Genomic DNA, 13,824 nt, shown 5'->3' with positions numbered 1-13,824 from the left:
GTGTGTGTGTGTGTGTGTGTGTGTGTGTGTGTGTGTAGGATAACAGATGTTTTAAATAATGGTTTTCTGCATAGTGTCGTATTTTGGAAAGAAGGATTATATAAAAGTATAATGGAAAGACGAAAATAATTTCTGACAGATGTGTATTTAGTATTGCAGTTATTTTAATTACACAGTGAAACCAATGATACTGGTGACATTGTACTTTTCCTATTATGGCATTTGTGCTCTCAATGAAATGAGATCAGTGTGTGTCAAGTTCTCCTCTGGGCATGCCAATCTTTGGTGAAATGTATTAAGAACATTTGGGAGAATTACATCATCTCCAACCAAAGTAATCAAATCCATTTTATTTTTTTTGTATGAAGAGTAATGCACACTATCTGCTTTCTTCAGTAACTGCACCGTAACTGGTTATCGGTTTTGTGGATATGGATGCTTTGTTGTTGTTTAAATTTGGTAGCAATGGAAACCTTACCAGCTACCATACTTTCAGGGTCATAAAAACTATCCTTGAAGGATCACATCAGAAAGGCAGAGGACAAATGCAGGCAGCTCCAGTTCTGATTCCTATGTAAATGTTTTTCCTCAGCAACCTGCCCAGCCTGGGGTGGGGGGGGATGTCAAAGGCTGTGTGGGACATCTACAGCAAAATATATCTGTCACAGGAGTAAGTAAAATCAGAAGGGTTTTTCCTACCCATCTTCATCCCATTTTTTGGCCATCCTCTCAGCCTGTCTGGTCTGCACAGCAGGATATGCTGTACATTTAATAAACTGTCACTTGAGCCCACCTTGCTTTTGGAAGCCAACGGACTGCTAAATTTGGGATATTATGTTTGCCCCAGCCAAGTATCAAGTTCTCTGGATCACATGTGCTTCCAGCTGGCATTTAACTCTGGAACCTCTGTGAAAGTGAAATGCATACTTCCCCAGACAGCCTTGATCAGAACTAGGAAAATCTGCTCCTTTTTTCATTGTTACTAGTCTTTTACTTTCGGGTTTCTCTGAGTTTTCTTTTCTTTTCTTTTTTTTTGGGGGGAATAACTGGGATTCAGATTCTGATCAGCATGTTTCTGATTCTTTTAGCCACTACGGAATTAAAGGACTTTTTTGCAAAGGCTCGGAACGGTTCAATCCGTCTCATCAAAATCGTAATTGAGGATGGTAAGTTTTCATTTCCTTGACATTTTCAACCAGATTGTTTAAACTGTTCTGCACTTTCCCAGCATCAATTTTTACGGAGTACAGTAGTGGGCATTGTGCATTCAACCTATCAGTGAGCAATTCTGGTGAAAGCTGCAGTAATATTCAGGACCAACAAGTATGTTGCCAGGTGACAAGTGTGGAATCAATACAGCTGTACATTTAAAGAAGCAAATAATGTTGTTAGTTGTTCCTCCCCTTGGCTTCTTTTCCAACAATTCTCCTTGAGGTACATGTTTTCAATAATTATTCCCATGAGCATCCTGGAAAAAAATAAACAGAAACTCAGTAGCTGGAATAAAGGTGTTGTTATCTGGCCAAGACATGAAGACTTGTTTTCTAATGGGATGGTTTTTCGGTAAAGCAGTTCTGTCCCAGATGGCACTTTTTAAATTACCTTCGAAGTGTATGTCTTTTGGTGCAAAGTTCAGTAAGAACTCCCGCACGGTGTGTCAGCATTGCCTTAGTTGTAATATTGTCCAAGAGTGGATCCTGTTAAATTCAGTATGCTTAAACCAGATTAGCAGATATAGGAATGTTCAGGTTTATGAAATGATTTTGTTTGTTTTTATCTGTTTAGATTTTTTTTCCTCCCTCTAGCAAAAGCCTGTGGGTTACATTCAGCTCTCAATACCCCTTTAGTAGAGGAGTGGACAAAGCCAACATTTGGGAATTGATGTTTGGGGTGGAATGGAAATATATTTTAAGGGGCAGAATTGCTATCTGAAGCTTTGTAGGCGCCGAGACATTCACTTCGTACTTTAAAATCTTCAAATTCTGAATCCTTGGGGTTTCCCCGAATTGAGATCATAATTCTGCAAAGGTGATAACACACCTTTCACTCCTTAAAACTCACGTCAGTTTCTTATAACCTCAGAAACGAGGCCCTGCGTACTCAGGTGATCTTCTGAGGTTCATGATTATGTCACCTGTATCTCCTGTCTTGAGCTCAAAGTTAAAATGGAAAGAAAATAGCCCATCTAAAGATCTGAGCTGAGCCCCACTGAACAAAGAGCATCCATGTGGTGTAAAAAAGCTACCGATCTGTCTAAAAATGATTACCCAGTAATGCCTATTACGCTTTGACTGTTGGCTCTTTAATATTGGATTACCAAACCAAATGTAATCATGTAGGGGAGAAGAGTAAAGATAGCGTTTCTCAACCTGGGCAACTTTTAAGAGGGATGGACTGCAATTCCCAGATTTCCCTAGCCAGCATGCTAGGGAGCCGAGCTCTTAAAGTTGCTAACGTTTGTTCATTTTATGTTTAGGCAAAATGTTATACCTGAAGGAGCCTCCATGCATATAACAGCCCCTCCCAATTTTAATAATCCAAACATAAAATTTTCTCCAGGAGAACCACACTTTTTTCCCCCCAAGTTGTTTATATTCTTGTTTATTGGAGATGAGTTACATCCTGATGGAATGCCATCCCTGTATCACCTTTCAGATGTTCATCTTCCACCCTGCCCTATTACGTTTATTCTGTTGCAGTGGATAGATAATGAGTCAGGAAGATAAAAATTTATTCATGACTATAGGCTATCCTAGTATTTTTCAAATAGTAGTCTAGCTCTATATACACTAGAACTCTTATTATCTCAATTCAAATTATTATGTCAGTCTCATTAGATTCCCATGTAAATTTCACTACAGGTAGTCCTTGACTTATGACAACGATTAAGCCCAGAATTATGGTTGTAAGTTATGGTGATCATTAAGCAAGGTGCCCATGTGATCGCCTCATTTAATGACCACCATCCCGGCTTTCTCCATTGCAGTCATTAAGCAGAGCATAGGGTGTCTTGGGGTTGGGAGGCTGGTGCAGACTGTACTGCAGCACTTCCCTAGCTTACACATGAGCTGCCTTGGGTTTCCCAGGGCCTCCTCCACCCCCTGAGGCACCTTTTGCACAGGTATCTGCTCCACTGGTCCCATATCAAACACCTGAATGTTGTTTATGCAACCAGAGGGGCAGTGCAGTAGCTGTGACTTTAAGGTAAATGTTGTAATTCCCTTCATGCAGCGCTATTATAATTTCAAATGGTCGCTGAACAAATGGTTGTAAGTCAAGAACTACCTGTATTCTATATTTATCCTTTTGATTTAAGTTGTCTCTCTCTACATACACAGACACATTCATTAGATTCGTGGGGGTTTTTGCCATTTTTAAATTTAAATTAAATTCTTTTACATTTACACACTATTTGGCAGTTTATTTGGAGACAAATCCTTACATATTTTTAGGTTATTTCCAATATGCGTGTTATTGCATGCAATTCTACTTATAGAACTGCAATATACTTTTAAGTTATTTTAATAAGCATTTTTGTATGTTACTTTAATTAATGCCTTTAGTGTTTGTACAGTATACCCTTCCCTAATACATATTTTAAGGCATGATATCAAAAGGTGATTATGTTTCAGTTTACCCATGTATTCAAGAAAGACAGATTCAATCAGTCCCCAGTTTCTTTTCCACCCTTACTGTAAAACTCTTGAGTTTCCCCATTGGCTTAGGAATGATGACAGTTTGGCAGTTTATTTAAAGTGGAAGTGTTTTAGATGTTTCTCCACTTAGCTTACCAGCCCTCTAAAAATAGGCAAAGTCTCATACTCCTTCCTGGAACAAGATTTTCCAAAGAATGCAGGAGAACTTTCATCCACTACTAAGGAGGGAAAATCTAGACAGTGCTTCTGCTGCATACTCTTTAAAAGGTTTAGATCTTATCTAAAGCTCAGGTGGAAAACGACCTTCCCTTCCATGTCGCTGAGGTGATTGTTGGCTATTTAGAATCAGTAGATGCATTTCTATGAATGCAACCTAGGAAGCTTTCTTAATCTTCAGTGGAAGAGGTATTTATATCCATGTGATATGCCACTCTAAAACCTGAGGGCTTATGGGGTACTGACGTAAAAGGAATTTAAATAATGAGTCTAGTATCTATATTTGGTGAACAGATAGTATGAGGGTCAACATAGATAGAGGACAAATACTGAGATAATGGAACAGAGGACAGACCTCAGGAAGTGCTATCCATAGCCAACTTAGTGTGAGCTCAGAAGCTAAACTGGGTTAGAAGTTGTATAGAAACTGCCTGAAAATCCTTAGGTGAGATTAGCACATTGAATATTTTTTCCAAAAGAAGGCAATATCAAATGGCAATACCAAGAAAACTTACACCATCAAAAGTCAATCTTGAGTTGAGGGGATCTTTACTATTTTTAAGGGGGACAGACACACAAATCAAGAAATCTGTTTTAGAGATTCTTAATAATATGGAAGGAAAGTGACCAAAAAAGTTATTTAAGGAAGTTGCCTGCTTTTTTTAATTGAACAGACTAGGAATCTGCTGTTGCTATCATAACACAAATGCTGTTTTAACATGAATTATTTTAAGACTTTAAGAAAAGTATCTCTTAATTTTTTTTAGTTGCCTTGAAAGTATGTGCAGCAATTATCATATTCTTTGGAGCTGATTTTTGCCTCATGCTAGCTTTCAAACAACTTTCCCCATGTGGTATGCATGTATGAAGATGCTTATGAGGTGTTCCAAGTTAATTGTGTGATAATCAGTGGGACTTGCGCCTATGACTCCATGTCTTTTGTGTGTTTGCTGTGAGAGGAGGGTTAGTGTATGTACTGACATAAAAGCATGTGTGTGTGGGGGGGGGGTTTCTATCATTTGTGGGGAGAACCTGGTAGTAGATCACTCAGAGTGCCCCTTCACTTCCCTGGGCATTATTTTAATGAATGGGAGATATTCTGAACTTCCTTTGCTGTTGATGAAAACTGACATCTTTTAGTGCAAACTACACCCCATCCAATGGGCGTTTATTTTTATACTATACTGATAAGGATAGAAAAGTTTTCAATTTGCTTTTGTTTTAATCAAAGCCATGACATATCTCTATACCAGAAGCTTTCTCTTTGCCATCATCAATTTACTACCCATTTCCAAATCATCATTAAGCCACTTAAGAACTTAAATGTTTCTCTGTCTCTGCTTTGTTTTTTTGTGTTTTTTTTTTTGGTTTTTGATTGGATAGAAAGAATTCTACAAAAAGGAACCATTCCTGGCTCTGAGAAACATCAAAAATCCATCTGGCAGGAATTAAAAATATGAAAGCTGACTCTTGTACAATACAGCAACAGGTTCAAATTGATTTCCATCCTTGGCTCCCAGAGTTTTCAAGGAATTCAGAGTCATTTCAGCAACTGGCAATTGTATCAGTAACGTGAGCTGCTCCAGGAAAATTATTTCTACGGAATTTACTTTTAGTAGCTATTAAGGGGGGGGGGTGTTATAATATTTTCCCAGCTTTCATAAAACAGTGTCTTGTGGAACTTGATGGTATTGAGAGAGAGAGAGATAGAAAGAGAGAGAAAGAGAGGGCGGGATTAATTGCAGGGAGTGTGTAGCAATTTTTCTAAGGAGAGCTAACATTCAGTTCTCCTGGGAGAGGTAGGATGTTATGCTCTTGAAAACCCATCACTTTGTCTCTTGATCAGGGGTTCTAAGGGTTTTTTTCAACTAATAAGTTCTGTGGTCTGAAAACGTTTGAAAATCCTTCCCTTGAATGACTTGTCTTGATAGAAGTAGATCTTTGAGTATTGTCTTCAAAGTCTGTCCATCCCTCCGTTTTTTTAAAAAAAATATGCTAACTTTCTTCACTTTCATTCATTGTTTCTGATGATGTATAACATACCATTTCCGTAAGCAAATACTAGTTGCGAGAGGAATCTTCAAAACAATATTTTCAGCAAAGAAAATTGACAGGAAAAAGTTAAATGCAATCACAGTTCGGTGAAAATGCTCAATTGCATTCAGTGAGAATGCAGTTCGTCTCCTAGCTTTCAAAGGAGTAGGGGAGTTTCAAACAATTTTGCTCATGTGGAATGAATATATGAAGATGCTTATGGGGTGTTCCAAGTTAATTGTGTGATCTTTTTAGTATCTTTTTCTGACAGTCTTCTAGAGAGTTAGGGCTAAATACAGTGAGCACCAAGTGGCAAATGCTAAGTAAAGAGCTGAAGTGCCTCGGTTAGCAGCATTTGTATACTGTTTATCCACTAGATCAGGAGTAGGCAACCTTGGCTCTTTTATGACTTATGGACTTCAACTCCCAGAATTCCTGAGTCAGCATAGCTGACTCAGGAATTCTGGGAGTTGAAGTCCATAAGTCATAAAAGAGCCGAGGTCGCCTACCCCTGCACTAGATGATGGTACAGTATGTCACGGCCTTCTTAGATTGGCTGGGAATTCTGGAAATTACAATAATTTAGAAGAAACCAGACAAGGAAAGACAGGTGACAAAAGTTACAATGAACATCAGTAGAATTGGTATCTTTCTATGCTGGGACCCCAATGTTTGAACAAGTAGGTGAGAGTCTCTGGCAAACTTAGATTCTGTGCTATAATTGATTTCAGAGGGTAAATTCTCCAAAATTCAGAGGGATCTCAATTTGCTACACAGGGAGTACCCTCTAAGACAGAGGTCCCCAACCTTTTGGGCACCAGGGACCAGTTCCGTGGAGAGTGGTTTTTCCATGGACCGGAGGGGGCGTGGTTTCATGTACTGCCTGCATCCCGCGGATGGGACTTTGCTTGTTTGCACGGACCGGTTTCTGGCATGCCGCAGCCCAGTACCAATCCACGGGCCGGGGGTTGGGGACCCCTGCTCTAAGACGTTCAGAAAAGTATTTAAATTTTCTTCTTTAGCCCTACCTTTCTCCACTTTTGTTAACATACTGGCCTGCTAGGACAGAGTATTCCATTCAACTGCCTATGCATATTCTAATCTCTTCTATTCTGCTCTGTATTCCATAAAACAAGACATATACAGCAGAGATAGCCACATATATAAATGGTTACATTTGTTAGGCAAGTCAAAAAATTTCTGGTACATTGTTTGATTCTTTGTAAAGAAACTGCAGATTGTTAAATGGGCAAACGTGCCCTCAAAAGCATCTCTTCTAAAGAAGAGCAAAAATTGGCAAGACAAAAGCTATGTTACATAAATGGTTTCCTTTTTTTTTTCTTTTAAAAAATCTTTGGCAGTTTTTTTTATTAAAGTTGTCATTTGTCCAAAGTATTTTCTTTTGTTTTACAGAGATTCTTGTCCTCAAGTTTTAATTACTTGCTTCTGAAGAAAATTTTCAATTTTTTAAAAAGAAAGTAAAATTGAATTTTAAAAACCCATAGAAATTAGAAAAGTTCAAGTGACAGAAGCATCTAAATAATTGGAATTAAAATAATACAGTATTACCTTCAAGGATCACCATCTGTATGTGCCTTGGTTGAAAAAGGGGGAGCTTGCAGATTTTCAGGGTTTCCAGACATGGTCAGCCAAGCAATAAAACCAGTTTTCTCTAAATGTTGAGACATATTACAGTATCTGGAGTCTGCAATGAGAAGGTAGGGTTAGGGTTAGAGTTAGAGTTAGGGTTAGATTATATTAGTTACAAAATGAAATTCAATTGTGAAAAAAGTAAGGTTCTACATTTAGGCAGGAAAAACCAAATGCAGAGGTATAGTATAGGTGGTACCTTGCTCAATAGTAGTAACTGTGAGAGAGATCTCAGAGTCTTAGTAGACAATCACTTCAATATGAGCCAGCAGTGTGCTGCAGCTGCCAAAAAAGCCAACACAGTGCTAGGCTGCATTAACAGAGGGATAGAATCAAGATCACGTGAAGTACTAATACCACTTTACAATGCTTTGGTAAGGCCACACCAGGAATAATGCATCCAGTTTTGGTCACCACAATGTAAAAAAGATGTTGAGACTCTAGAAAGAGTACAGAGAAGAGCAACAAAGATGATTGGGGGACTGGAGGCTAAAACATATAGGGAATGGTTGCTGGAATTGGGTATGTGTAGTTTAATGTTTTGTTTGTTTGTTTGTTTGTTTTATTAAATTTTTATACCGCCCTTCTCCCGAAGGACTCAGGGCGGTGAACAGGGCATATAATAAAAATACAAAACTACAAAAGTTAAAATAGAATTAAATTAATGCCCAAAATAAAACAATAAAATATACAAATATTTAAAACCCAAATTAACTCCCCATCAGGCCAGGCCAGCTTGTTCAAATAGGTGGGTCTTTAACCCGCGCCGGAAGGAGCGGAGATCCGGTGCCATCCGGAGCTCAACCGGCAGTTGATTCCACAAAGCCGGGGCGCCCACAGAGAAGGCCCTCCCCCTGGGGGCCACCAGCCGGCATTCTCTGACCGGAGGCACCCTGAGGAGGCCCTCTCTGTGGGAACGCACAGGGCGGAGGGGAGTTGACGCCGGCAGCAGGTGATCCCCGAGGTATTCCGGACCCATGCCATGTAAGGACTTAAAAACCATCACTAAGACCTTGAACCTCACCCGGAAGACAACTGGTAACCAATGCAGCTCGCGGAGCAAAGGTGTAACATGGGAGTACCGGGAAACTCCCAAGACAACTCTCGCGGCCGCATTCTGTACCAGTTGGAGCCTCCGAGTGGTCTTCAAGGGAAGCCCCATGTAATGAAGAGAAGGGTGAGAAAGGAGTGGGAAATGGCATACTTAGGGCTATAGGACTATCTTGTGGTGACAGTAGTATCAGGAGAAAGCTATGAAATAGCTATAAGACATAATAATAATAATAATAATAATAATAATAATAATAATAATAATAATAATAATAATAATAAAGAAGTAGTTGTTGTTGTTGTTGGAAGAGGCCTTGGAGGTTATCTAGTCCAACCCCCTGCTCAGGCAGGAAACCCTATACCATTTCAGACAAATGGCTGGCCAGTCTCTTAAAAACCTCCAGTGTTGGATCATTCACCACTTCTGGAGGCAGGTTGTTCCACTGGTTAGTTGTTCTAACTGTCAGGAAATTTCTCCTTAGTTCTAGGTTGCTTCACTCCTTGGTTAGTTTCCATCCATTGCTTCTTGTCCTGCTTTCAGGTGCTTTGGAGAATAGCTTGACTCCCTCTTTTTTGTGGCAGCCCCTGAGATACTGGAACACTGCTATCATGTCAGAAGAATGCATCCAGTTGTGTAGTTCTATATATAGCCAGCAAGTCTGCCCTGCAGGTTTGTTTTACTCAACACTTAACAATAAACCTTAGTTTAGCACAGACATGTCAAACTCGCGACGTCACATGACATCGCACAACGTATCGGGATGGTTTTGCCATTGCCAGCAATGGGGTGGGCACATGTGTGTGTGTGTACACACACACACACACACACATCATCATCAGTGGTTGAACTGTACATCAAACTTTACTAGCCAGGGACAGTCTATGTACAAACTAGAGATTTTATAGTATCTCTAGTATCTTTGTTGTGACTTGGGAAGTCTCTGATGTATAGGAAATTAGTCCATTCTGCAGATTAAGGTCATTCCCTGATTTGCCATATTTACCTGGGTGGAATGGGCATCGCTTTAATTTTTCTATACTGATATGAGGGATGAACATACAGCATCCTTGTCTGTTGGAGAGGAGCTGTAAGGAAATCCAGAAAATGCCATTTCAGTGGAGTTTACTTAATTCATATTATTGTTATTGTTGTTGTTGTTGTTGTTGTTGTTGTTATTATTATTATTATTATTATTATTATTATTATTATTATTATTATTATTATTATTTAGATTTATATACCGCCCTTTCCCGAAGGACTCAGGGCGGTTTACAGGATATTTAAAAGAAAATCAGTACAATGATTTTCATATGCCAAAGGGTAACATTTGTAGACCTAAATCAAGAATAAGTTATAGGTAGTCCTCATTTAGCAAATACAATTCAGACTGACAACTTGGTTATTAAGTTAAGCAGTCACCAAATGAAACTTCCTGAATTTATTATCTTACTTCAGCTTCCTTTGTTTTAAAAGGTAAAGGTAAAGGTTCCCCCGCACATGCGTGCTAGTCGTTTCCAACTCTAGGGGCCGGTGCTCATCTCTGTTTCAAAGCCGAAGAGCCAGCGCTTGTCCGAGGACGTCTCCGTGGTCATGTGGCCGGCATGACTAGACGCCAAAGGCGCACGGAATGCTGTTACTTTCCCACCATAGTGTTCTCTATTTTTCTACTTGCATTTTTATGTGCTCTCGAACTGCTAGGTTGGCAGAAGCTGGGACGAGTAACAGGCGCTCACTCTGCTACGTGGCACTCGGGATTCAACCCGCCAAACTGCCGACCTTCTGATCGACAAGCTCAGCGCCCTAACCCACTGAGCCACCGTGTCCTTTGTTTTAGGAACCTGTGAAATTACAAATGTGAGGACCAGCTGCAAAATGACTTCTTCCGTGCCTTTCATCACTGCAAACAGTCGCTAAGTAAGGCAGTCGCTAAGCAAGGACCACTTGTGTGTACATATAGAACTGATTTCCAAGCTATAAATGCAACATTCTTCCTCCTCACCGTGCAAGCTATATTATAACCCTAAAATCAAAAGGGCAAGAAACAAGCCCATGTTAAATTCTAGTGCTTTTCTGTCTGTGCTTCTTCTTTTCACAGGTCTTAATCACCTCTCTGGACTGGTAATGATCAGAGCAATATGAGTTTTGAAATAGAAAGCTAAGCAAGGTTGGGCCTGATTGAATGGGAAGCGCTCTGGGGTTGCAGGCCTATAGCATAGGCCAGGGGTAGGCAACCTCGGCTCTTTTATGACTCATGGACTTCAACTCCCAGAATTCCTGAGCCAGCATGGCTCAGCTTGGAAACCTCTCTCTTTCCCCTCAGCATAGCTGGCTCAGGAATTCTGGGAGTTGAAGTCCATGAGTCATAAAAGAGCCGAGGTTGCCTACCCCTGGCCTAGGCTAAGAAAACCTTTAAGGGAAAGACACTGGCAAACCACTTCCACATAGCTGCCAAAGAAACTTTATGGACCGTTTTATAAAGTCAGGAGGAGGACTTGGGATAATTGCACTTACAGTGGTACCAAACAGCAATTAGTGGTCAATAAAGAGAAGCTAATAAATCATAACATATATTAGAAACAGCATTCGTGGCTGGAACCTAGGTGTTTATTTTGTTTCTGTGGTTATAATATCCCAGTAGAAAGAAGACTCAGTGGAGACAAAATGACTCTGATTGAATTCCTGCCAAAAAAATTGCAAACTCATGACTCACTAAGAAGAAACTTGAACTGTTATTCTCTGATAAACTGTTTTCATATGTTGACATTGGCAATGGATTATCAAAGAATGTGCCATTTCCCCTGCTTTAAAGTTTTTACAGGGTAGTCGCAGTATGTTGAGCATTGTTGTTTTTAAGGTTTTGCCTCGCTGCATTTATTTTAGAACTCTCTTTAAATGTATTACTTTTTAAAAGGGACAGAATTGATCGATTTGGAGTAGAACAAAAATGTGTAAATAAAAACGTAAATAAGAGAAAATTATTATTTTTGGAAGTTTCTTGGGGTTCTTTTTAATTGAGTACAGGGTCAATTTAATATTTTTAATTTGGTTCTTAATTTTTGTATTTTGGATTTTTAATTCCCTGTAAACCGCCCTGAGTCCTCAGGGAATAGGGCGGTATATAAATATAACTAAATAAATAAATAAATCTTTTTCTAAAAGAGATGAGGACCACGAAGGGGTCCAGTACCGCATGTCTCACCTTGATCCAGTATCTTCCCCGCACATTTGCTGTGCTTGTACATTTTGAAATTTTGCTGCGTTCAGCAGAAAGATTGGAAAACATCAGTTTAGTAAGATTTAGAAGCACAGATCTTATGTTTGCAGACCTTTAGTGTTGGAGCACAGTTTTTCTTTCACTGGACATTCTGGGATTTGGCGATATTTGTAAACTGCCCAGAGTCAATTAGTAAGATAGGCGGTGTAGAAATTGGATAAATAAAATAGATTTTTTTTCTTTTGTTGACTGGCTCAGCTATTACTTTAATGCTAACGGGAATAAGTCAGAAAGTTAAGAATTGCTTAGGAAAAAAAGTCATAATAGCTCACATAAAAAGTTTGCTCTTCATTGTCACTTTTATTTGCTTGGGAATCCCTGTTACTTGCTAGGGATTTCCAGTCCTAAACTGACATAAAGGACGACTTTGGTGAATAATGCAATCCTTAGATTGTGCTCTTTCTGTGTGTTATGTGACCACACAATTCAGTGGTGGAAAGAAATGAAGGAAAGAGAACATAAGAGACCTGAAAGTGGGAATCTGCCTCCGGGAGAATTTAGTTGGGCTCAGACCAACCAAGTGTAGCTTACCTAGACGCCTTCCTGTGATTATTCAGTTTCCTTCAGGCCTAAATAATTAAGAGCTCCACATCAAGGGTAGGATAATAACATCTATGGATTTGCCTCAAAGGTGTGTTAGCAAAACAGAAAAGGAAGATGTCACAATTGTAAAGCAGTCTAGATGCCCTTTAAGGTTCTGTGTCTGGCTCTTCATAGAACACCTGCTTCATATTCTAACATTGGTGGTTCAGTTCCACCTAGTGTTTTCCATATTTATTTCTTCCTTCCATCCATCTCCTTGCCAGGATGGGAAGAGAGGCCAGCTGACCTCAGACAAAAAAATTACCTGACATGATTTGCATATAGGCGTGAGAAGAAGGGAAGGGACTGGATCCTTTAAAGCAGGCACCTGAGGCTATCTTGAAGAAGAAGCTTGTCAGCACTAGAGATTCAAAGGCTTGGTGGGTAAAAAAAAAGGAAGAAAGGAAAAGAAGCTGAAGGGCTGAAGGCTAAAGGAGAAGGGCAAGAGAAGGGGGGAAAGAGCAAAGAAGATAGGGTTATTTTTATTTATTTATTTATTTATTTATTTATTTAGTTTTAAATACCGCCCTATCCCCAAAGGTAAGGGATGCGGTGGCTCAATGGGTTAGGACGCTGAGCTTGTCATTCGGAAGGTTGGCAGTTTGGCGGGTCGAATCCCGAGTGCCGCGTAACAGAATGAGCGCCTGTTACTCGTCCCAGCTTCTGCCAACCTAGCAGTTCGAAAGCAGGTAAAAATGCAAGTAGAAAAATAGGGACCACTACGGTGGGAAGGTAACAGCGTTCCGTGCGCCTTTGGCGTCTAGTCATGCCGGCCACATGATCACGGAGACGTCATCGGACAAGCGCTGGCTCTTCGGCTTTGAAACAGAGATGAGCACCGGCCCCTAGAGTCGGAAACGACTAGCACGCATGTGCGGGGGAACCTTTACCTTTACCTTATTCCCGAAGGACTCAGGGCGGTTTACAGGGCAAAGTTAAAAGACAAAATAAGTTAAAATAGAATTAAAATAAGATTAAATAACAATTAGTAGCCCAAAGTTTAAAAATTTAAAAGTTTAAAAATTAAAACCCCTCAGTCCAGGCCAGATAAATCAAACAACCAAGTTTTTAGGTCCCGGCGAAACGAAAGAAGGTCGGGGGTGGTCCGGAGTTCCACAGGCAGATCGTTCCACAGGGCAGGTGTGCCCACAGAGAACGCCCTTCCCCTGGGGATCACCCGCCGGCACTCACTGACCGGCGGTACCCTAAGGAGGCCCTCCCTGTGGGAGCGCGCAGGACGATGGGAAATTGACGCTGGCAGCAGGTGCTCCCTAAAATAATCCGGACCCATGCCATTTAGGGCTTTATAGGTCATCACCAGCACCTTGAATCTCACCCGGAGGGCAATTGGAAGCCAATGC

At 40.2% G+C, this 13,824-nt stretch overlaps 1 protein-coding gene across 1 annotated transcript in view; it reads left to right on the top strand.

The window, feature by feature from the left end:
- The window catches only part of TWF2 (twinfilin actin binding protein 2), a 69,640-nt gene that overhangs the window by 19,964 nt on the left and 35,852 nt on the right, over positions 1 to 13,824 (top strand). The window contains exon 2 of the mRNA XM_083353415.1: positions 1,089 to 1,166. Coding sequence (XP_083209541.1) covers positions 1,089 to 1,166 — 78 coding nt within the window. The remainder of the gene's footprint in view (positions 1 to 1,088; positions 1,167 to 13,824) is intronic.

Source organism: Vipera ursinii (assembly GCF_947247035.1).
Source record: "Vipera ursinii genome assembly, chromosome: 2".
Taxonomy (NCBI): domain Eukaryota; kingdom Metazoa; phylum Chordata; class Lepidosauria; order Squamata; family Viperidae; genus Vipera; species Vipera ursinii.
The sequence above is the reverse complement of the archived record's forward strand: the minus strand, read 5'-3'. Positions and strand labels throughout refer to the sequence as shown.